At 54.7% G+C, this 24,664-nt stretch overlaps 1 protein-coding gene across 6 annotated transcripts in view; it reads left to right on the top strand.

Moving 5' to 3' along the window:
* Positions 1-24,664, top strand: part of LOC102453197 (adhesion G protein-coupled receptor E3-like) — a 54,014-nt gene that overhangs the window by 9,546 nt on the left and 19,804 nt on the right. For 4 of the 6 annotated variants that reach the window (XR_016348151.1, XR_016348150.1, XM_089774652.1 and 1 more), the window contains exons 3-12: positions 346-483; positions 2,092-2,247; positions 4,797-4,952; positions 5,880-5,947; positions 7,590-7,691; positions 17,830-18,007; positions 19,015-19,134; positions 22,125-22,327; positions 24,096-24,266; positions 24,432-24,611. Coding sequence is in view for 4 of the 6 variants with exons in the window: in XM_089774652.1 (XP_089630778.1) it covers positions 346-483; positions 2,092-2,247; positions 4,797-4,952; positions 5,880-5,947; positions 7,590-7,691; positions 17,830-18,007; positions 19,015-19,134; positions 22,125-22,327; positions 24,096-24,266; positions 24,432-24,611 (1,472 nt within the window). In the remaining 2 variants the exon portion in view is untranslated. The remainder of the gene's footprint in view (positions 1-345; positions 484-2,091; positions 2,248-4,796; positions 4,953-5,879; positions 5,948-7,589; positions 7,692-17,829; positions 18,008-19,014; positions 19,135-22,124; positions 22,328-24,095; positions 24,267-24,431; positions 24,612-24,664) is intronic. The other 2 variants (XM_089774651.1, XM_089774653.1) reach the window with 2 other exon arrangements.

The following is a 24,664-nucleotide window of genomic DNA, read 5'->3' as shown; positions in this document are numbered from 1 at the left end:
CTTTACAGCCTAGTGCAGATCCCAGCAGTGAAGGGTAGATCCCCCAATTGGAGATCCGCTTCCCCAACGTGACACAGACGGTTAGCAGAGCGTCCTGCAGAGCCCGCCCGCCTCTGCCTGCCTTACACCTGGGTGGGCCCCTCCCTCTCTTCCACGAGGGCGAGAAGGGCTGACCGTGCTCACCAGTGACCAGGCCCCACTCACCCCAGCCCGGCTGACGAGCGAGTAGGAGACGAGGGGCTGAAGAGCTGCCGGGAGCGCATGGGCAGGGGCCCGCAGGGCGTGAGATGAGCCGGGGGAAGGGGCAGACGGCGCAGGGCGGCTCACTCTGGTTTCCATTCCCAGCAGGTGCCTCTGAGATCTGCCCTGACCTAATCTGCCCGTCAAATGCCACGTGTGTGAACAGCACCCACTGCGCCTGCCTGGAGGGATTCCAGTCACGAGGGGGTCGCTTCTTCACCGACACATTGGAGACCTGCGACGGTAACGGGGATCCCCGTCCGACCCCAGATGTCCCAGACACTCGGGGGGAGAGGGGACTGTGGGTCACTAGTGTTTCACAAGGCCCAGAATCGCTGTCAGTGGGGCTGGGTGCAGGACAATACAAACAGAACCCCTGCCTGCTCTGGGGGAGCCTTTCCCAGTGTCCGGCTGGCATAGGAGGGGAGCATTTCCTGAGCCTGGGAAGGGGCCTTGTGCAGGGTCCCCAGATACAGCACAGCGGGCGCTGCCCTCTATGGCCCTGAGGAGCAGGGAACAGGCACAGCAACGGAAGCCCCAGCCAGGCCCCGATTAGCATTGTCAACTTTCTGAGAGCAGAAAACCAAACACTGTAGCCTCACTTCTTCCCTAGGCCCTGCCTGGCCCTGCCCCTTCCCTCAGGCCTCACCCCCCCCCCCCCAACTCCCTACACCCTCCCTCCTTCAGAGCCTTGCTCCCCCCACTCTTACTCACTTTCACCGGGCTGGGGCAGGCAGCTGGGATACGGGAGGGGGTGGGGGCTCTAACTGGGGTGCACTCAGGGTGGGGCCAGATGAAGGGTTCAGGGTGCAGGAAGGGGGGCTGGGATGGGACTGGGAGTTTGAATTAGGAAGGGGCTGAGGGCTCTGCTTGGCCGTGCAGACTCTGGGGTGTGGCTGGGGTGAGCGGTTTGAGGTGCAGGAGGGGATATGGGTGGGGGCTGAGGGATTTGGAATGTGGGAGGGGGCTGCAGGTTGAAGTAGTGGGCTGAGCTGTGGGAGGGGGTGAGTGAGCTGTGCTCAGGTGTTGGCAGGGGAGTGGGTTGGGATGAGGAGTTTGGGGTGCTAAGAGGGCATCTTGGTCTAGGGGTGCAGGGTTGGGACAGGCGATTGGGCTCAGAATTGGGGTGCTGGCTTAACTCAAGGGGCTAGTGGTCAGCAGGGCAGCGAGACTAAGCCAGGCTTCCTGCCTGTCCCAGGACCACATTGCGCCCTGGTCGTGTCCAGCAAGTTCTGTGCCTGGGCTGGGGCAGGCGTGGTAGGAGGCTGCGCTTGCGTACCAGCCGGTAGGGTCCAGGCAGCGTGAGAAGCCCCATGGACCCACAACCTAGGAGCTGGATGCGCTGGCCACTTCCCAGGTGCAGGGCGTGTGATGTAGCGGGTCTCTGGCGGCACCACTGGGAGGCTCAAATCAGGGCGAATCGCTCAAGACAGAGCTACTTACAGCCCATGCCTGGGGCCTCCAGGATAAAGCTCCAAGCCAGTCCCAGAGAGCAGGCCCGGCCTTTGGGCAAGGCAAGCGAGGCGGTTCCCTTGGGCCCCACGTATTCAAGGCCACACGGTGCTCAGCTCCTGCCCTTGCCCACTCGGCCGCTCACTCTCTGCCCTGACTGGGAGCCACGTGGCCGTGTGGCTCGGCCAGACACAGCGTCCTGCGTTGGGCCCCACGTATTCTTTGGCCGGGCCAGAGTGGCCCAGCAGGGGCTCAGTGTCATGAGTCTGGCCTGTGAGTGCTGAATGCTCAGGGCACCGGTCACCTGGGTCCTGGGGCTCCCGCTGCCAGGTCAGTGCGGGAGGGCGAACGGGGAACGTCTCCCTGCCAGGGCTGAGCAGAGCATCCCTCCTGTTGCAGATATCGACGAGTGTCTGCGGCCCAATCCAGTAAACTGCGGACCCGACGCCACCTGCAACAACGTGCCTGGGAGTTTCTATTGCACCTGCGCCAATGGCTACGAGTCCAGCTCTGGGAAAGCCAGATTCCCGAACGCAAGTGAGAACAGCTGCCGGGGTGAGTTCTGCCCTGGCCCCCACCCTGCCCTGCTGAGTCTCCCACAGCCCTGTGCTCATCCCAGGGCTGGTGCTGCACCAGAGGTGGCTGCCAGCTGCACTAAAGGCCTCTGATCCCCTCACTGGGGCCGTGATCAGCTGTTACCAGCGACTGCTCCCCCAGCGTAGACAGGCCTCGATCTCGCCTGGCTCGGCCTTTGGGTTGGGAATTAGTTGCTGGGTTTGCAGGGAGGCTCTGGAGGAAGGGAGGGACCCTCACTGCCCCCAGCACTCAGCTGCTAGTGCCCCTTGAGCCTGGGACAGGGCCCTGTGTGTGGGCCAGACATTCAGCCCAGCATGCGCTGTCCCTGCTGGCCCGGGGGAGCAGGGAGCAGGAGCAGCACCTGGCACCCCGGCTACACCCTGATCAGCGTCGCCGTCTCTCTAAGAGCAGAAAACTAAACACCGCAGCTGCACTTCTTCCCCAAGCCATGCCCCTGCCTCGCCCCTCTCGTGTTACCCCACCCCTCACTCAGCACACATCCCGTCCCTTTGTGCCTTGCTCCTTCTATCCTTGCTCATTTCCGATGGCTGGAACAGGCAGTTGGGATACAGGAGGGGCTGGGGGCTGTAACCGGGTTGCAGGCTCAGGGTGGGGCCAGACGAGGGGTTGAGGGAGCAGGAAGTGGTTCTGGGGTGGGACAGGGTTTGTATTTGGGAGGGACTGAGGGCTCTGGTTGGCCATGCAAACTTTGGGGTGGGGCTGGGTTTAGAGGTTTGAGGTGCAGGAGGGGGCTCCTGGCTGAGGGATTTGTAATGCGGGAGGGGGTGCAGGTTGGAGCAGGGGGTTGGGATGTGGGAGGGGTGAGGGATCTGGACGGAGATGTTGCCCTTGGGTGGGTGTTTGGGGATGAGGCGTTTGGTGTGCAGAAGGGGCATCTGGGTTTAGGGGGCTCAGGGTGGGACAGGTGCTGAGGCTCAAAATTCATGGGTGAGCTTAACACAAGGGGCTCCTGGTCAGCTGTGCAGCCGGGCTCCCTGCCTAACCTGGCTCCATGTTACACCCGGTTGTGTCCAACAGCCTCAGTGCCTGGGCTGGGGCAGGCGTGTTGAGAGTCTCTTGCCAGCTAGTGAACTGGCCAATGGGACCTGGGCAGCACAAGAAGCCCCAAGACCCCTCGCCTAGGAGCTGGACGCGCTGGTCACTTCCCAGGCCCAGGGCATGTGATTTGCAGGGTCTCTGGTGGCACCACTGAGAGAGTTAAATCAGGGTGCAGTTATAGCCGAAGACTGTGGGTCCTGTAGCACGAGGCACCGCACCAGTCACAGGGAGATCTTCTGTTTGCCGCACTGGCCAGCTTGGGGTTACACAACTAATCCCCATCAACACTCCAGCTCTCCCGTTGCACAACCTGCACCCCTGCTAAGAGAAGAGGCTTTCAAAACCAATTAGACCAAATCCAAACTGGCTGTTCTGATCCCAAAGGTCCAGGCACGGTCCCAGGTTAATTTGTACCAGGACGGGAGGGAGAGACAGAGAGATTTAAATTGTTAAAGGAATCAAATTACACACACCAATCACATTGTTCTTGGTGCAGGCTTGTAGCAGAGATGGATCTATCTGCTGTTTGTTGAGTATCTGGGATACGTCCTCTGTTAAGAAGGGTCATCGGTACCTCTGAGATCAGTTCATAGCAAAGATGTTTTGGTAGTGATGAGCTGGAATGAAGAGAATTGGAGGAACCTCTGGGCCCCTTTACACCCTTGCCCCTGTGGAGGGAATTCCATTGTTCTCCCTGTGTGGAAATTCCTCACAAAATGGAGTTTGTCACGTGAGCAGGTCACCTGTCCGTGCGGGACTCAGTCCGTAGCAGCCGTCGCTGACCTGCTGGTCTGCAGGCTCACAGCAAAGTTCCTCACCTGTGGGCTGGCCCCACTCGAGGTGCATTGTCAGAGAAGTGCTGCTAGTCACTCAAGGGCAACCCACCCGCTACAGGTGGGTGAGGCCAGTTGATCCCACAGAAGCCAACACAGGACATGTTTGGCGTGTTCGTATCAGAATCCAATAGTCACAGGGTGGTGCCAGGACCAATGGGGACTCGCCAGCCTGAGCCCCCCAGCCCCACTGACCGGACTTTGAACGGCCCCATCAGCAGTGCTGCCTGGAGCTACCAGGGTCCCTGTTCGACTAGGTGTTTGGGCGAAAACCGTATACTTGGTCACCCTCCCCTGCTCCACCGCTATGGGCTCCAGCAGCAGAGAAGAGCCACCGTGGAGGGGGTGTAGCCATGACCCAATCTACCCTGTGCGATGAGTTAGGGGGCAGGGCCCTTACACCAGTTCCAGGCTGTCTGGGGAGACCCCTGCACAGGATATGGGGAAGGGGCTGTCAGAGGCCATGATACTTCCAGAGAGGCCTAGCAGGGCCTCCGTGTTGCTGTGAATCCGGTCTGTGAGTGCTGAATGCTCAGGGCACCTGGGTCCTGGGGCTCCTGCTGCCAGGTCAGTGCGGGGAGGCGAACGGGGAACGTCTCCCTGCCAGGGCTGAGCAGAGCATCCCTCCTGTTTCAGATATCGACGAGTGTCTGGGGCCCAATCCAGTAAACTGCGGACCCAACGCCACCTGCAACAACCTGCCTGGGAGTTTCTATTGCACCTGTACCGATGGCTACAAGTCCAGCTCTGGGAAAGCCAGATTCAGGAACACCAGTGAGAACAGCTGCTGGGGTGAGTTCTCCTCTGGCCTCCACCCTGCCCTGCTGAGTCTCTCACAGCTGCACCATGGCCTCCCGGCCACTCCCCGGCCTGTTCCTTTCCAGAGGCCCCAGGCCCCTCTCACTACATTCCCCTCTCTCAGTGGCCTGCTCCCTCCTTCCCTTACTGGCTCTCACCGGCCTGGGGAAGGCGGATGGGATGCAGGGGTGGGGGTGGGTCTAGCTGGGGAGGCCTCAGGGGGAGGGTTTCAGGGTGCAAGAGTGGGCTCTGGCAGGGACAGGGAGTCTGGATTCCAGAGGGGATAGTCCTCTTGGGCTCTCCATGGGTGTGGGGCCAGGCCCCAGGAGCTAGAGGACTCATAGACTCCTGGCCAGAAGGGACCATCCGGATCCTCTAGTCTGACTCCTGCACATCGCAGGCCATGGAGCCTCACCAACTCCAAACTCACCCCTAACCTCTGACCCCTGACCTCCAGCTGAGGGTCGGGGTCTATTTGGAGGGCTGCACAGGAAGGTGAAACCCCCTAGGGTCTCTGTCAGTCTGAGCTGAGGGAAAATTTCGTTCCGGCCCCAAACACGGCCCAGCAGTTAGACGCTGAGCACGTGGGCAAGACCTGCCTGGCAACGATCCGGGTAGCTCAGAGCCCTCCCCGTTGAGTGTCCCATCTCCAGCCATTGGGGGGTTTGCTACTGGCCATTGGCAACGGACCACCTGCCATCGGAGGGAGTCCCATCATCCCATCCCACCCATGGACGCCTCAAACTCTGTGAATACAGGGGAGAGGCAGAGTGAGAGGGGGAGGGAGGGAGGTTTGTAGGAACCGCATGTGAAACTATTGACTGGGAGCAGACGGGGATTTCTCCCCAGGCAGGAGCGAGTTGATATGAAAATGTGAAGGGAAAGTTCTAATGTCTGCTCCTCTCTCCCCCTTGCTCCAAGTGCCCAGCATGAACTGCAGCACCAAGTTCGAGGGAATAACAGAGACGTGCAGGAGTCGCTCTCCACAGGTACGTTTGAATCCATTTGTCGGGGATTCTGCCCTGTGTTTTGCCCCCCTACTATGGAAATTCTCAGAGAAATACCTTTGCTGTTGGTAGTTCAGTCCCCCCAACCATGGCAGGACTAGGTATTATCTCAGCTTTCCCTGACAGGTGTCTGTCTAATCTTTTATGTACCTGAAAACTCATATCCTGTCCCCTCTCACTATTCTCTTCTCCAGACTAAATTTCTTCCATCTTCTCTGATAGGTCACATTTTCTAGATCTTTACTCATTTTTGTTGCTCTCACCTCAACGTTCTATAATTTATAATTTATATAATTCTATATCTTTCCTGAGATGTGGGACCCAGAACTGGATACAGTGCTCCTGGTGTGGCCTAATAAGCATGGAGTAGAGAAGAAGAAAATTTCTTTCTTGTGTCTTGCTCCCAATACTCCTGCTAATACAGCCTAGAATGGTGTTTTCTTTTCTTTTTTTTTTTGCACCAGTGTTACATTGCTAGCTCATATGTAGCTTGTCGTCCACTATGATCCTAGATCCCTTTCTACAGTACCCCTTCCTAGGCAGGCATCTCCTGTTTAGTACATGGGCAGCTGATCGTCCCTTGCTACGTGGAGCACTTTGGATTTGTCCTCATTGAATTTCATCCCATTTACTTCAGACCATTTCTCCAGTTTGTCCAAATAATTTTGAATGATAATCCTATCAGCCACAGCACTTGCAGTTCCTCCTAACTTGTTATTGTCCACAGCCTTTGCAAGTGCGCTTTCTATGCGTTATTTACATCATCAATGAAGATACTGAACAGAACTGGTCCCAGAACTGATCCCTACTGACCTAACTCACTCAATATGCCCTTCTAGCTTGACTCTGAACCCCTGATAGCTACACTCTGGAACACTTATCCAGCCAGTTATGCACCCACCTTCTAGTAGCTCCATCGAAGTTTAATTTCCTTAGTTTGTTTATGAGAAGGTCCCAGGAGACAGTGTGACAAGCCTTACTAAAGTCAAGATACACCGCGTGTACTGCTTTCCCCCATCCACAAGGCTTGTTATATCCTATCAACAAAAGCTATTAGGTCAGCTTGACACAACTTGTTCTCGATAGATCCATGTTGACTGTTACTTCTCACCTTAAGGTGTTTTCAAAAATCAGCCCTTGCTATAACCCCATCTAAAATGTCTGTGGCTTTGCTAGTGACAGGCCCCAAATGTACAGTCCTGATGTTTTCCTGCAGGACAGCACTGAATCCACAGAGCATGTACCTGTGATTTCGTCTGCCGATTTTCATGCCCTTTCTTTCACATACTCACCTCCATATGTCTCTAAATCTTCATTCACTTCCTCTATCCTCTCCCCTGGGAGCACTACGTCATCTGCACAAGGCAGGTGCCAGGGTGTCGCTCTCTGGCTGCTTTCTGCAGTGCTGAGCCCTGATGTATCCCAGCTGCTCCTAGACGCTGTCCCTTTCTCCGTGTCAGGCTCTGGCTGTGGGAACAGCACCATGGCACGTGTGCTGGGCGAGTCTGAGAGCAAAGTTTTAGTCAGACAATTGGGGTGACAGACTCAGGCCCCTGCATGAGCCACACCACAGTATGGGTCCCCTCCAGCGCGGAACTCACCCTCTGCCTGGGTCTCTCCGCAGGGAGAACTGCGCAGCAGCAGCGGATTCTGCTCTTTCCTCAATTCGACCTTAAGGGTTTTGAAGTCTGAGTGTGGAGAGGGAAATGTGACATTATCCCTGGAGGTGAGAGACTCCACCCCTTGGCTGCGCTCTGCCGGCTAGTGCCCCTGTGTGTGCCCCAGAGCTCTGCGTGCTGCTGGGCCGGTTAAGGGGACTTCTGGGGTTGAGGGAGACACTGAGACACTCTTCAGAATAGTTCTGTGTCCTCTACTGCTGGGGGGAGCACATTGGTATGTGTCTGTGTATGTGCATATGTGTGCATGCCCTCTAGTGGTATATGTGTGTGTGCGTGTGTGCGTGCATGTGTGTGCATGCCTTCTTGTGGTGTGTGTGTGTCTGTGCATACCCTCTAGTGGTATAGTGATAGAGATGCAGCCATGTTAACCAGACTGACCATTCTCTCAATGACCTTTAAATATGCATATTGCTTCAAAGAGATTTTAACTCCAGACTTCAAGGAGAAGCCTCAGAACTGTCATTCATGCTTAAATTTGACATTTTATGAATGGGCCTTAACAAAGATGCTAATTATCTCACCCATTACAAAGATAGCTTCCCCAATTCTTCTTCGGGTAGTGTCCTCCTGGGTGCTCCACTCTAAGTGTTGGGCTCGTCCCGGCGCCGCAGGTCGGAGATTCATTAGCCATGGTTTAGCCGGACCATGCATGTGCGGTGGTATCGCATGCCCTTCGTGCCGTTTCTGAGTCTGTGAATGGTCTGGCTCCTACCAATTCCTCCTAACCGTTCACGGTCGCAGGCGGAGTGAACTGCTTCTCTTTCTTTTCTGACTGAAAAAGATCCAGATTTCCTTACTTTAATCTTCATTTCATTCGTAATTACTCTAGTTACATTTACTTTGTACAAAAAAAACAAACAAAAAAACAGGGTTAAATTAGTTAAAGTTAGTTATACATAGTTCTCAGTTACCCTAGTTATATATAGTTTAAAAAAAGAAAAGAAAAACGAACAAGAAGAAGAATTCAAAATGCTGGGGTCTCCTGGTGTTAAAAAACCTTCGTCATGTCGTGACACCATGCCAGCGTCAGATGGCCATGCGAGCTGCATTAAGTGCGTTGGAGAGGGTCACATTCCCCAAAAGTGCCCTCACTGCTCCTAGCTCACGGCCCGTGCAAGGAGGGACCGTGAGATGCGCCTGAAGATGTTGCTATTCAACAAGGCACTCCAATCTGCTGAGAAAGACTCTGCCATGAACCCCGCAACCGTGGGTAAGGCTTCTCATAGGATCAGTGCAGCAGACAGACCGGGCATATCTGGCTTAGCCTCGGGCAGCCAGGCCCACAGGCACAGGACAGGATGCACGGTCTTGGAGCCGAGTCCAGCCTCGCACAGGGAAGTGGCGAGGGTTCTTCCAGCACCGCCTAGGGCCAATTCAGTACCAGCGCCAATTAAACAAAAACAAGCAGCACCGACGAAATCGGCACCGACAGAATCGGCACTGACGGCAAGACCATCACCGAAAAAATCAGCACTGTGGTGCAAGGAGCTGGCACCATGCCCGGCACCAAGATCGCCCTCTTTATCTTTCTGCCTTAGCCCATCAGTATCTTCGGGCTCCGCGGTCAGCTCTCCATGAAATAACCTGACAGCACCGATTGCAGCGCCAGATAGTCATGCGGCACCGTTACAGCTCGTGCTGGCACCGACCGCATTGGAGTCAGCGGCACCAATCCCACCGGTGCTGACTACAGCAGCACCGTCTTCTCCAGTGCCTTCACCAACACAGGTGCTGGTCCATGCAGCACCGCAGCCAGCACCAACCTCCGGCCACAAGGCAACTCATAAATCCAGGAGAATAATAACTCCATCTCCCAGCCCAGAACCAGAAGCGTTCTCTCCTCAGCCTTCTCCAGGGCAGTCGTCACCTTTGGTGCACATGCAACAAAGAGACCCATCGGCCACACACTACAGGTGCTCTCCACCTTTCTCGCCATCTCCGCAGAGATTCCATGGCCGTCGATGCTCACCTTCTTACCAGAGGCGGAGATCTCGATCTCAAAGATCAGCGACAAGATCCCCTCACAGGGGATATCGACGCTTCTCTCACAGAGAATACTCACCATATTACACATCTTCTTCGCACCATGGATACAACAGATATCATCGACGCAGACACTATTACTCTCCCAGATGCTCATATAGTCGTTCTCCCTCTCCATATTACCATCGAAGGCAATCGACCAGCACCACCAGAATCCCGTCTCCACAGACATCCACTAGACCCCCAACCTCCTCAGGGGATGCACCGCCTACACCTCACCAACCGGTACAGCCAGAACCCACCCTGGATCAGCCAGAGGCACAGTCACAGTCCCCAACTGACAAATCCTCCTCATCACCAGATGACGTGGTTTTCCCTGGGGACTCTTCTCCAGTGGATGATGTCAAACAGTTCAATGATCTGTAGAGAGAGTACTGGATCACTTCCATGGGAGGGGTTTTTACTCCTGTTATTTTCTTGCAGAGAAAAAATCAGGAGGGTGGAGACCCATTTTAGATCTACAATGTCTCAACCGGTATCTCAGAAAACACAAGTTCAAGATGGTGATGCTAGCTTCTATAATTCCAGCATTGAACCCAGGAGATTGATTTACAAGATTTACAAGAAGCATATTTTCACATCACAATTCACCCTGCACACAGACACTTCCTCAGATTCATGATAGACGACCAACATTTTCAGTACAAAGTCCTTCCCTTTGGCCTGTCGTCCGCTCCGAGGGTTTTCTCGAAGACCCTCTCCGTAGTCTCAGGCTACGTCCGCCGACAAGGCATAATGATATTTCCATATCTAGACGACTGTTTATTCAAAGCACCCACGTACGACCAAACCCTGTGGGAGACCCACATTATAGAAAACCTATTTACAACACTAGGTCTAGTCATCAATATCCAAAAGTCCTCTCTAACACCTCAAACTTCCCTAGAGTTCATTGGGGGCACAGTTAGAGTCTATAACAGCAAGGGCGTACCTTCCAAGGACGAGATTCCAGAAGATTCAGGATCTCACCCGCACTATCTTGATAAGTCCAAGAATCGACATACTATCTTGTCTAAGGTTATTAGGACATATGGCAGTGACCACTTACATGGTACAGCACGCAAGGCTGCACCTGAGATGCCTACAATACTGGATTGCGTCAGTATACCGCCCTGGTGAACACAATGTTCACAGGCCAGTTACAATGCCCCATACAGTCAAACATTCTCTAAAATGGTGGATATCCGCCTCCGACATGCTTACAGGCATCCCCTTCCATCGTCCACAACCAGACATCCAGATTACCATTGTGGAAGAAAACATTGTCCTCACTCTGAGTTTGTAAGCAACAAGTGGCCAGAGGCAGTTTTATTACGAGCTGCAGCAAGGGAAAAACTGGTTCGGACAGGGCGGAGCCCCCTCCCCCAAGGCTGATCTTCGAATACAAGCAATTATGAAGCAGTTTATATACTGTCTATTAAATATAATAACAATAACAATTAGTCTCCTTCCCATTACAAACACCAATGGCTAACAGTTATTTAGTTCCACCCAGATGCTCCTTATCTCAAGGTCCCTACCAGAATCAGCATTTTATCCTTATCTCCGTATGGAGGCGAGAGGCGAAGGCAGCGTCTAATTACAGATCTCGCGTTGTCAGGCCACAGACTTAGCCTGACTCTTGCTCTCTTGTTAACAAGACCAAGATGGCTGCACACAATTCCCTTATTCCCTTTTCCTGCCTCCACACCATGGACGCATCCCTCATTGGATGGGGAGCGCAGTGCATGGGAGAGTGGGTGCAAGGCCAATGGATGGCAACGGAATCACTCCAACACATCAATCTGTTAGAACTGAGGGCAGTACGCAATGCATGCAAGGCGTTTGTGTCCAAAATCACATGCCGCACAGTCCAAGTATTTACCAACAACACTACTGTGGTATAATATATCGACCGCCAAGGCAGAGCGAGATCCGAATCCCTCTGTACAGAGGTTACATGCCTATGGAATTGATGCAACCAGCACATGATCAATATCATTGCAACATACCTGCCAGGCAAGGACAACTCTATAGCGGACACGCTCAGCAGACGATTCTTCCATCAACACGAGTGGGAGTTGAACCCGCAATTCACTCACTTCATCTTTCGATGATGGGGCTATCCACGCATAGATCTATTCGCCATGTATACCAATGCAAAATGCCCGAGTTACTGTTCCAGAGCAGGAGTGGGACTGAAATCACTAGGGGACGCCTTCCTCCTCAAATGGAAACGAGGCTTACTTTACGCTTTTCCCCCTATTCCACTTCTTCCCAGAGTACTGGAAAAAATAATTACGGACCGGGCAACTATTATACTAATAGCCCCGTACTGGCCCAGACAAACGTGGCTTCCAGTCCTAATGCAGATATCCCTACATCCACCATACCATTTTCTGCAGTCTGAAACCTACTGATACAATGGGGACGGACCACAATGCACCCTCAAATAGACCAGCTACACTTCATGGCCTGGCTGCTAGCTGGTTCCATCGCACAGAGTTCATTTGCACACAAGAGGTAAAACATGTTCTGTTAAACAGTAGGCGCGACTCTACCTGCAAAAAACAGGGTTACTTACCTGTAACTGTTGTTCTTCGAGATGTGTTGCTCATGTCCATTCAAACAAGGTGCATGTGTGCTGCGTGCACGGTTACCGGAGCATTTTTTCCCCAGCGGTACCCGTCGGGCTGGCAGATCGTCCCCTGGAGTGGCGCCGCTATAGCGGAGCATAAGTACCCTGCCGGCCCTTCCCCTCCTCAGTTCCTTCTTGCCAGAAACTCCAAGGCGGGGGAGGGGGAATCGAACAGACATGAGCAACACATCTTGAAGAACAACAGTTACAGGTAAGTAACCCTGTTTTCTTCTTCGAGTGATTGCTCATGTCCATTCAAACGAGGTGACTACCAAACTGCTCCTACCCCAGAGGCGGGGTTGGAGTCATCCAACAGAACCCTCACACTGAGATTCAGTGCAACAAGAACTTTAATGCAGAACTGGAACAGAACACAACACATAAACAACTCAACAGAGAGATACAGCAGGTACACAACATGCTGCGTGCCACTCAACCACTTCCCTTTGTTCACAGGAGAGAACCCAACACAGCTGCACCCACGGCAGAGTCCTCCTGCGCTTGCTGGGTGAGCGCATAATGCTCTGTAAACGTATGGGCCAAGGACTGCATAGCCACCCTACAGATCTCAAGGATTGGAACGTGGGCCCCTAAGGCTACGGACGAAGCGTGGGCCCTGGTGGAATGAGCCGACACGAGGCAGCTCCCAATGCACGAGAGCATAGCACTCCTGAATGCAGAAGGATATCCACCCCGACAGCCGCTGGGCTGAAACCGGCATCCCTTTCATCCGATCCGCGTAGGCAATAAACAATTGAGAAGTCTTGCGAAACGGCTTAGTTCTGTCTATATAAAATGCCAGTGCCCTTTTCACATCAAGGGAGTGCAAAGCCTGCTCCTTAGGGGAGCTGTGGGGGATTGGGAAAGAAAACCGGGAGGTATGTGTCTTGCAACACATGAAAGGTTGACACCACCTTGGGGAGGAACACGGGGTGGGGACGCAGACGAACCCTGTCTGCCGAGAACACTAAGTACGGAGGCTCCACCGTCAGGGCGCGCAATGCAGACACCCAGCGTGCTGACGTAATGACGACTATAAAAACCACCTTCAGAGACAGGAACTTAAGAGGGCAGGACACTAGCAGCTCGAAGGGGGGACTCAAGAGTTTATTCAGCACCACGTTAAGGTCCCACTGCGGCCCCGGGGTCCTCACATGGGGAAACAGCTTATCTAGGCCCTTCAGGAACCTTTTCACCAGAGGGTCGGAGAACAGAGACCTGCCCCCTGATCCCTCATGAAACACCGTCAGGGATGCCAGATGCACCCGTACCGACAGAGCGGACAGGCCCACCTGTCGCAACCCAAGAAGGTAATCCAAGACCACCGGGACAGGAGCCCAGGAGGGGCAAACACCCCAACTCTGAGCCTAGGCCGAAAAACGCTTCCATTTGGTGGCATACATCCCCGTAGAGCAAGCCCTCTGAGGGCTTCAGCCATGGATAAGCCACGCCGTCAGGTGGAGGGACTGCACATCCAGGTGATACAGGATGTTCCCGCCCCTGTCCTGGGTAACTAGGTCTGGGGTCAGCGGCAGGCGATAAGGGCAGGCCACCACCATTTCCCACAGGATGGGATACCAAAACTGTCTGGGCCAATCCGGGGCTATCAGGATTACCCATGACCTGAACAGCCTGATCCTGGTAAGCACCTTGGGAACCAGTGGAAATGGGGAAAATGCATAAAGCAAACCTTGAGGCCTCGCTGAAGTCAGGACGTCCCCTCTCGAGCCTGCTCCCAGGCCCAGGAGGGAGAAGTAATGGAGACCTTGGTAGCAAACAGGTCCACTAGAGGATGACCCCACATCTGGAAGAGGTGTGCCGCCACCTCACCCTTGAGGCACCACTCGTGGACTCTGAAGGACCTGCTCAATGAGTCTGCTAACGTATTCACGCACCCCGGCAAATATGCCGCGTGTAATTGGATGCGGTGGGCTATGCAGAATTCGCACAGGAGAGCCGCCTCCTGACACAGCAGGGATGATCGGGCTCCACTCTGCTTGTTTATGTAAAAAACCACTGCGGTATTGTCCAGCAGCACTGACACTAGCTTCCCCGAGAGCATGGTCAGGAAGACTTTGCAGGCCCTCCTGACCGCCCTCAGTTCCCGAATGTTTATGTGCAACCCCCGCTCCTGGGGGGTCCACAGCCCTTGTGTCCTGCGGTCCTGTAGGTGTGCCCCCCAACCGTCGTCGGAGGCGTCCATGATGAGCTGTGCCGACGGCAGTCCCGCACAGTAGGGAACTCCTGAACACACCTCACTCTCCAATGTCCACCAGCGGAGCGAAGCGAGGACTCCCTGTGCCACTGTGAGATCTGGTCCCAGCCGTCCCTGGCCTGATTGAACGCACCTGCCAACCATGCCTGCAGCAGCCTGAGCCTCAGCCTGGCATGTCTGACTACATAGGTGCAGGCTGCCATATGGCTCAGCAGCTTCATGCACAACCATGCTGTTGTCAAAGGAGACAGCTGCAGGGCTGACACTAGGGTCTGTATCGCCTGGAACCTGGCTCGCGGGAGGTAAGCGCGCCCCATCTTGGCACACAGGGCCGCCCCCACGAACTCTGTATTCTGAGTGGGGGTAAGGGTCGACTTCTCCTCGTTCACTACCAGACCCAGTTTGTTGAAAAGAGACTGCACCAAACCTATGTGCGCGAGGACCTGGTCCCTTGAACGACCTCTGACGAGCCAGTCGTCTAAATACGGAAAGACCTGGACTCCCATCCACCTAAGGTAGGCCGCTACCACCGCCATACATTTCGTAAACACTCTGGGGGCCGTTGAAAACCCAAAGGGGAGGACCGTAAACTGGAAGTGCTGGTGGGATATTACAAACCGGAGAAACCTCCTGTGGCTCATCCGAATCGCAACATGAAAATAGGCGTCCTTCAAATCAAGGGCCACATACCAATCGCCCTTGTCCAGTACTGGAATGATTGAGGCCAGGGTTACCATCCGAAACTTTTCCCTTCTTACATGCTTGTTGAGGGCCCTGAGATCTAGGATGGGCCGAAGGCCTCCCTTTGGCTTTGGGATAATAAAGTGACGGGAATAGACCTTCCGATGGGGAGGGACCCTTTCCACTGCCCCTTTTTCCAGGAGTGTGAGGACCTCCTGTCTGAGGAGGGCCTCGTGAGATGGGTCCCTGAAGAGGGACGGGAAAAGGGGGAGGGAAGGGAAGGGACCCAGGAAGGGGATAGAGTACCCCCGAGACACTATGTCCAGCACCTATTTGTCCAAGGTGATATCTGACCAGGCCTAGGCGAAATGGGACAACCTGTCTCCAAATGGGGGAGAGATAATTGGCAATCACTCGAAGAACTTACCTTTCTAAATGGCTACGTTTCCAATCATGGTGCAATGACAACAGCCTCGACGCTATAACGTTACCAATCCATTGGATTTTGGACTATGCATTGTATCTCCAACGCTCTGGCCTCTTGATACCATCCATAAGGGTTCACCTCTCTGTGATCTCCACCTTCATGGACATAATGGAAGGACAGTCAGTGTTTGCTCATCCTGTGACAAAAAGATTCCTCAAAGGCCTGGCGAATCTTTACCCCCCGCGGAAGGCCCCTCCAACATCCTGGGACATTCAATTAGTCCTAGATACTCTAACAGGGCCACCTTTCGAGCCAATGGCATCTCGTGAGTTCCCAATACTTACCATGAAGGTGGTCCTCCTCCTAGGCATCACTTCAGTATGAAGGGTAGGCGAACTTGCCGCTCTCTCAGCCAACGCCTTATACTCTCTTCACGAACACTGGAGTTATCCTAAGGTCACACCCTAAATTCCTCCCAAAAGTGAACTCCGAATTTCACATCAATGAGCCAATATTACCTACCTTTTACCCAATACCACATGAGTCACCTCAGGAGGCAAGACTCCATACGCTGGATATCCGCAGGGCTCTGGTGTTCTATATTCAGAGAACACAGCCCTTCCGACAATCACAGCACCTCTTACTATTCATGGACGAACGATCTAGCGGTCACCCTTTATCCGCACAGCGGATTTCTAAGTCCATCGTAAAATGCATTACACAATGTTACGAGATACAGCACAAAACGTTGCCAACATCGATTCATGCACAGCTTTCCTTTCCGGCGTGCCCTTACGAGACATCAGGAGAGCAGCTACGTGGTCTTCGGAATTTACATTTGCAAAGCACTATGCAATTGACACTGTTATTCGAGACTCAGCTCTTGCATCAGCAGTTCTTTCCACAATCCAGAGATCCTGAGTCCTATCCCACCTCCCTAGACCAGACAACAGCTTGGTACTCACCTAGAGTGGAGCACCCACGGGGACACTACCTGAAGAAGAAGAGGAAGTTACTCACCTTGTGCAGTAACGATGGTTCTTCGAGGTGTGTCCCCCCGTGGGTGCTCCATGTCCCACCCTCCTCCCCGATTGGAGTTTCTCTTTATGTCTTACAGATGTATCCAATTAGAAGGAACTGGCGGGAGCCAGACCACGCGCAGCCTCAGAAATGGCGTGAAGGGCTCATGCACGGTCCAGCTAAACCACGGCTAATGAATCTCTCATATACATTAGGGGCATTAACTATCAGGTATTTGTATAAACATGTAATCGCTTGACATTTTGGCAAGGGGGGCAGGTGGGAGCCCGTGGCTGCCTGCCCTCCTGCACACGGCCTCTCAATAAGCATCAGTGGAGTGGGGGCCAGGTGGCTCTGCAGGAGCCGGTTCTCACAGGGAGCCACCTTAAAGCCTGCTGTTCCCAAGCATCAGTTCCCCTCAATCTCTGTGCTGCTGCCTGATACAGAAGCAGGGGGGCAGGGCAGTGTGTGTAGTCAGTAGGATTAACTGATAAGCCCGTGCTTATAGGTTAGCTGCGTAGTTGACTACACGTTGATGTCCCAGGCCTTCTAGCCAGGTGTGTGCTTATGCATGCAGGTACGCGTGTCCTCTAGTGCCATGTGTGTGCCTTGTGCTGTGTGCGCACGTAGGCCTGTGCCTGTGCATACGCTCTAGTCACGTGACTGTGTGTATTATTTAGTGGTGTGAGTGCATGTTTGTGTTCATCCACCCACATAAACCCTCCAGTGTGCGGTGCTGCTGTTGTGCATCAGAGGTGTTATACTGCTAACCGACAGTGGGGATTCCCCTTCAGCCCATCAGTCAGTGGCCTGGGTTTTCAAGCACCAGGATCTGGGCCCTATTCTTGCTCTGCTGTCAATTTCTGAGCAGCTGCAGGGTGCAGCGTAGGGACGACCCAGGCAGCAGGCGGCTTGTGCCAATGTTGTGCCCGGGCATGGAGGGTGATGGAGCGGGGCTGAAGAAGGAATGACCAAGGGTTCTAGCCCCATTTGGCTTCAGGCCCTAGTGGGGTCCCAAATCAGCCTCCATGGTGCCCCTTTGTAAAGGGCTCCCCCTGTGAGAGCTCTGCAGCCCCTGAGCTGGGACAGGTTGACACCCCCAATGCCCCTGGGAAGCCACGGGACGTGGCACCTGATCCCTCGCACTCCTTGCTCCCAGGGCCTTTCCTTTCCTGTCCCCAGGAAACCACTCGCTCCTTCAACTCCTTCCTGAACCGCACCTCCCTCGGGTCCAGCAGATGCGAGGGGGAGGTGGCATCGGCAGTGACCCTCCTGCTGCAGAGCGTGGAACGGGTTGCGCTGGCCGCTGCGCTCCGGTCTCCGGGGCAGGCGACACAGAACATGAGCACAGAGTCTATGGGTGAGAGGGGACGTGTGGCTCTCAGTGCCCCCTGCTGGCTGCTGTGAGCTTCGGGGATATACCTGGTGCCTCAAATCCCCGGGAAGGTAGGAGCCGATGTGGCTTTGTGGGTGTGCGCCTGTGTTCAGTACAGACCCAGAACAGCATGGCCCCTGGCCAGGGCAGAGAACCCGGCCCCGCCTGTGCAGCCGGGAGCAAGAGCAATGCCCGAGAAGGGTATCAATGCAGCACTTGGCATCCCACCGCCAGGGGCTGCCATGCTGAGCCAGGCGCCTCCCCTCACACCCACAACTCCCCCTGCTGGGGAGGAAGAAGCTCCAGGCAGACGCAGGCAGAGTGGGGGAAGGGGATATGGGGGAGTGATCAATGGAACTTGGGGGGGCTCTAATTGTCCCCCAAGCACACAATAGCTGTGAACTCCCCTGCTCCTGGTGGAGTTGGGTGGGGGAGGGGGTGGATCTGGCCCAGGAAGGATGGATTCCCAGGGAAGTGATTTCACAGCAAGGGGCTCTGTCATTCATAGAATCACAGAATGAACTGGCAGAGACCTCAGGAGGTCATCAAGCCCAGCCTCCTGCCCAAGGCAGGACCAATCCCAACTAAATCAACCCAGCCAGGGCTTTGTCAAGCCGAGACGTAAAAACCTCTAGGGATGGAGATTCCACAACCTCCCTAAGGAACCCAGCCCAGCACTTCCCCACCCGCCTAGGGAAATAGTTTTTCTTAATATCCAACCTAGACCTCCCCCACAGTAACTTGAGACAATTGTTCCGCGTTCTGCATCTGTTACTACTCTGACAGCCTCTCTCCATCCTCTTTGGAACCCAAATAAATAAACCCAAATCCCTCAGCCTCTCCTCCTAGGTCATATGCTCCAGCCCCCTAATCATTTTTGTTGCCCTCTGCTGGACCCTCTCGAATGCGTCCACATTCTTCCTGTAGTGGGGGACCCAGAACTGGACACAACACTCTAGATGTGGCCTCACCCCCACCCTGGTCTCTTCCAGCTATCGAGACGCGGGTCATCTCAGAGAACTGCAGCCAGCACAGTGAGGCCTTCCGGCTGAGCAGTGACGGGGAGACGATGGAAGTGCACTGCACTACGGTCACCCACGCAGCCACGCAAGGTACCAGCCTGCGATGGAGACACCCAGGGCCCAAACCACAGCCCAACGCAGTACCCAGGCACTGAACCCCACTGAACTCTACCGCTAGCACTGGAGTGCTCCTTGCTGGCTTGTGCGCCTCAGGCAGTGGGGCAAAAGAACATAAACAGAACAGCAGTGTGGCCAGACTGGGTCAGACCATAGGCCCATCCAGCCCAGGGTCCTGTCTGCACAGTGGCCAATGCCAGGTGCCCCAGAGGGAATGAATAGAACAGGGAACCATCAAGTGATCCCTCCTGTGTCACCTATTCCCAACCTCTGACAAAGAGAGGCCAGGGACACGCTCCCTACCCATCCTGGCTTATAGCCATTGATGGACCTGGCCTAGATGAATTTATCTAGTTCTTTTTTGAACCCTGTTAAAGCTCAGGTCTTCACAACGTCCTCTGGCAAGGAGTTCCACAGGTTGACTGTGTGTTGCGTGAAGAAGTGCTTTCTTTTCTTTTCAACCTTCTACCTAGTTATTTTCATTTGGTGACCCCTAGTTCTTATGGAATGGGAGGAAGTAAATAACTTTTCTTTATTCACTTTCTCCACCCTAGTCACAATTGTATAGACCTCTATCATATCCCCCTTTGTCTCACTTTAAGATGAAAAGTTTGTTTTTTAATCTCTCTTCATTTGGCAGCTTTCTTGAGTTGCAATTGCTAATTTAGTCCCCATCATTTTGTACGTATAGTTGGGATTATGTTTTCCGAGGTGCATTATTTTGCATTTATCAACATTAGAATTCATTTTCCATTTTCTTGCCCAGTCATCTACTTGTGTGAGATCCATTTGAAGCTCTTCACAGTCTGCTTTGGAATTCACTTTCTTGAGCAGTTTAGCGTCATCTGCAAATTTTGTCACCTCATTGTTTACCCCTTTCTCCAAATCATTTATAAATATGCTGATTAGGATTGGTCCCAGTACAGGGCTATGTGGGACACCACCAGTTACTTCTCTCTATTCTGAGAACTAACCATTTATTCCTACTCTTTGTTTCCTATCTTTGAACCATTTATCAATTCCTGAGAAGACCTTCCCCCTTAGCCTCGTTCCACAAGGAGTAACGGTAGTTTGGAATAGGAAGCCTAATCCGAACTACCTACTCCGTGCCATGTGTAGCCACGGGCACGGAGTCCAAACTAGCGGGGATTTAAAAATGGCGGCACCTGGCAAGATGCAAATGAAGCCCAGGAAATTCAAATCCCGGGCTTCATTTGCAACTTCGTTTGCTACATTAACCACCCTAGTTCGAACTAGGGTGGTAATGTAGACATACCTTCTCTCTCTCTCTCCTCCTCCTACTGCCTCCACCCCCCAGCTCTTCTCCCCCTCCTGCCTCTCACTGGAGCGCGGAACCCAAATGGCCGTTTCGGCTATGCACTCCCCGTGCTGCATGGGGGGTGCGGAGCCCAAACAGTCGCTTGCGCCACTTGCTCCCACGTGGCGGCCTGGCTGAGCAGCGCAGAAGTCAGCCGAGCATCACAGCGGCAGGCGAAGGAGGGCAAGGTGGTGACGTTCACAGCCAGGGGGCGGGGCCTGGAGCCACTGTCATGCCGCACTTCACCTCCACCGTGACACTCGGCTGACTTCTGCGCTGCTCATCCGGGCTGCTGCGGGGGAGGAAGCGGCGCAAGCAGCCGTTTGGGCCCCACACTCCCCATGCATCATGGGCCGCCCAAAGGGAACAGCCAGCATTTCAGGCAACAGCGCCGTCCAGAGGGAACAGCCAGAATTTCGGTGTTACAGACTTTCAAACACGGGGCAACTATATATATGACTAGCCAATTAGCCCATCATAAAATGGGATTTTCAGGTCTTCTCTCCTGAGCTCTCTCGTTCTATCACTCTTTCTTCCTACTGCCTCCCCCCCAGCTCTCCTCCACCTCCTGCCTCTCTCTCCATCTCTTTCTTTCTCTTCTCCCCCTCCTGCCTCTCACTCTCCCTTTCTCTTCTCCTCCTCGTCCTCCTGCCTGTCCCTGCCCCTTCTCCCCTTGCCCCCCGCCGTGGTGCTTGGCTGAGTGCTGCCTGCTCAGCCAGGCTACCATGAGGGAGGGAGGGAGGGAGATGGGGCGGGGTGGGGCGGTGAGGTGACATACACGGCTGGTGCCGGGGCCGTGTACATCACCGCCCTCTCTTCCACTCCCACCCCGGGGGAGCCCAAACAGCCCCTTGTGCTGCTGGCTCCCCCGGCGGCCCAAGCCACAGCGGGAGGGAAAGGGGGGCGGTGACGTACATGGCCCTGCCCCCTGGCTGTGTATGTCACCGCACTGCCCCCTTCCCCTCCCTCCGTGGTGGCTCGGCTGAGTGTCACACGCTCAGCCGGACCACTGCGGGGCGGGGCGGGGCAGTGTTGTGCACAGTTAGGGGGCGGGGCTGTCTATGTCACTGCCCCCCCCTTGCCAGGTCTGTTTCCTGTCCCCCCTCCTCCCGTCCAGCCCCACGGCCCCCGATCCTCCCCAGCTCTGCTTCCCATGCTCTCTTCCTGCCGGCCAGCCCCACGGTGAGCCCCGGCCATCCCCCCGCCAGCGCTGCTTCCCTCCCCCCTTCCTCCGGGCCCCCCCATCCTCCCCTACAGTCCCCGTTCCCCCCAGCTCTGCTTCCCACCTCCCTTCCGGCCAGCCCCGCCCCCTTCCCCTCCCTGTGTGATGACCCGCCCCGCCCCCTTCCTCTCCCTCCCCCTTCGTGGCGCGCTGCTCCACTCACAGCTGAGCAGCGCACCCGCCGGGCCACGACAGGGGAGCAAGTGGCGACAAGCAGCCCTTTGGTCGCTAACTATACAAACAGGCAGATTTTGAGGCTGCAGCAAGATACTGCCAGCCGGGGGCATTCCTGGGGGCTCTGAGGGAGGAGGTAGCATGGTCCAGGGCTCCTGGGTTCCATTCCCAGCTCTGCCTCAGACTCACTGTGACCCCTGGGCACCTGCCCAGGTCATCCCCATAACACGAGATTGTTTCCTCTCCCAGCGCACTTGGGGGCTGCTGCTTTTATTGCCTACTCCTCCCTGCACTCCATCTTCAATGAGAGACTTTTCAGCTCAGGCTGTTTGTCGGCTGGAGGGATGCTGGAGAAGAGTCACCTCGGCTCCAGGGTGGTGAGTGGAGCTGTCGGTGACGGGGGACCCATTTGCCTCTCCAGACCGGCAAACTTCACCCTGCGCCATCAACAGGTGTGCAGAGGGAAATCTTTGTGTTGGGGCCTCCACAGGGGCATAGAGAAGGCTCCATCTCCTGTCGGGCATTGGGATGGTGCTGCTGTTCTGGCTCCCAATGGCTGGAGAAACAGAGGCCTCCTTATTCTTGAGGCGCTGGAGCTGTTTGACTGGAGGAGGATACCAGGGGTCACACGGTGGCCGTGCAAAGTGCCCTGGGAGAACCGCACCGCTTGGCTAACCCTGAGGTGGAATAAAGCCTCTTTCTAGAGCCAGTGGGCTCAGGGCAGTGGGGTGAAACTCTTCGGCACGGTAGCGAAGTGGTTAGTGCGCCTGTGTTCACTCTGTACCGCCCTCTGCTGGATGCAGCCAGAGCTGCTCAACCATGTGCTACACGCCTTCCACAGCTGGCAAGGATTTTCCTTTGGCTCCAGGAGCAGGGTCTGTGCTCTAGGAATGGCAGGAGCTGCATTCTCTCTCCCCATCACTGAAAGGGGCGCTGGGAGTCATGTGGGGAGAGCCATGGAGCTGAAGGTGGCTCGTGTGATGGCGCGTTGGGGGTCTCCTGTCTCTTGCACCCCGAAATGGCATAAACAGATTCCACCAGCCAGTGGAATTGAGGGTGGTTTATTGCTCCTCCAGGATACAGCATAGTACAGATGTGATCTGGTTACAGGAACTGGGGCTAAGAGGCCTCAGTGCCCCCTTGAGATGGGGGGAATCCCCGCCCCCTCCCCAGTTCCTTCTTCCCTGTTTTCCAGCCAGGACCTAACTCCCCCTCTCCAAGCCCTGCTCCCAGCCAGGGCAGCATTCCACCTCCCTTTGTTTCTCCCCATGGGGGGGGTTGGCTGGTTCAACCGGTATGGAGTCACCTTTGCATAATAAGGTTTTCCCTGCTGGGTCTTGCTCCAGACAGCAGAGGTCGCCACAGCCCTAGCAAGTTACCCCCACTACGTCACAGCTCGGGTGTGTGAGACACATGATCACAGAAACGACAAATGCAAAGTGCTCCACTTAGGAAGGAACAATCAGTTTCACACATACAGAATGGGAAGCGACAGTCTGGAAAGGAGTATGGCAGAAAGGGATCTAGGGGTTATAGTGGACCACAAGTTAAATATGAGTCAGCAGTGTGATGCTGTTGCAAAGAAAGCAAACATGATTCTGGGCTGCATTAACAGGTGTGTTGTGAGCAAGACACAAGAGGTCATTCTTCTGCTCTACTCTGCGCTGGTTAGGCCTCAATTGGAGCATTGTGTCCAGTTCTGGGCACCACATTTCAAGAAAGATGTGGAAAAATTGGAGAGGGTCCAGAGAAGAGCAACGAGAATGATTAAAGGTCTAGAGAACATGAACTATGAGTTTAGAAGTTTAGAAAAGAGAAGATTGAGGGGGGACATGATAGCAGTTTTCAGGTATCTAAAAGGGTGTCATAAGGAGGAGGGAGAAAACTTGTTCTTCCTGGCCTCTGAGGATAGAACAAGAAGCAATGGGCTTAAACTGCAGCAAGGGAGGTTTAGGTTGGACATTAGGAAAAAGTTCCTAACTGTCAGGGCAGTCAAACACTGGAATAAATTGCCCAGGGAGGTTGTGGAATCTCCATCTCTGGAGATATTTAAGAGTAGGTTAGATAAATGTCTATCAGGGATGGTCTAGACAGTATGTGATCCTGCCATGAGGGCAGGGGACTGGACTCAATGACCTCTCGAGGTCCCTTCCAGTCCTAGTATTCTATGATTCTGCGACTGTCTGTGCTCCCGTAAGGAGGGTTCTGTCGTGTTTCCAGCCCAGAAAGGAGCAGGAAGTGGCTCTCTGCGTTTACTGGAAATTTGAGGCCGGCAAAGGGAGCTGGTCTCCAGATGGCTGCACCACCCTGCACGTGAACAGCACCCACACGACCTGCAGCTGCGACCATCTCTCCAGCTTCGCCATCCTAATGGCTCCCACTGCAGTGACGGTATCTCCCCTTGAGACTCGGCTCCCAGGCTGGACCCTGATATCTGCGCTCAGCCTGATCTTGACAAAGCTGCCATGAGAGAGACGGAGGCTTTACTGGGGAAAAGGCTGAGTGGGACCCGAGGGCTGGGCTGGCTAATGGGGATTCTCCTTTGCTGTGTTACAGGAGAGTCGCCCACTGAACATCCTCATCTATGTGGGCCTGAGCCTCTCCCTGCTGTGCCTCCTCCTCACCATCCTCACCTTCCTCCTGTGCCGCTCCATCTGGAACGTCAGCACCGCCCTCCACCTGCAGCTCTGCCTCTGCCTCTTCCTGGCCGACCTGCTCGTCCTCAGCAGCCAGTGGGTACGGCCCCATTCCCCCCCGATTGGCCCCTCCTCTCGTAGCAGGGCTGGGGT

The sequence above is a fragment of the Pelodiscus sinensis genome, chromosome 31, assembly GCF_052426305.1.
Source record: "Pelodiscus sinensis isolate ZL-2025 chromosome 31, ASM5242630v1, whole genome shotgun sequence".
In the NCBI taxonomy this organism is placed as follows: domain Eukaryota; kingdom Metazoa; phylum Chordata; order Testudines; family Trionychidae; genus Pelodiscus; species Pelodiscus sinensis.
Note: the sequence above shows the minus strand (reverse complement) of the source record. Positions and strands in the feature narration are given on the sequence as shown.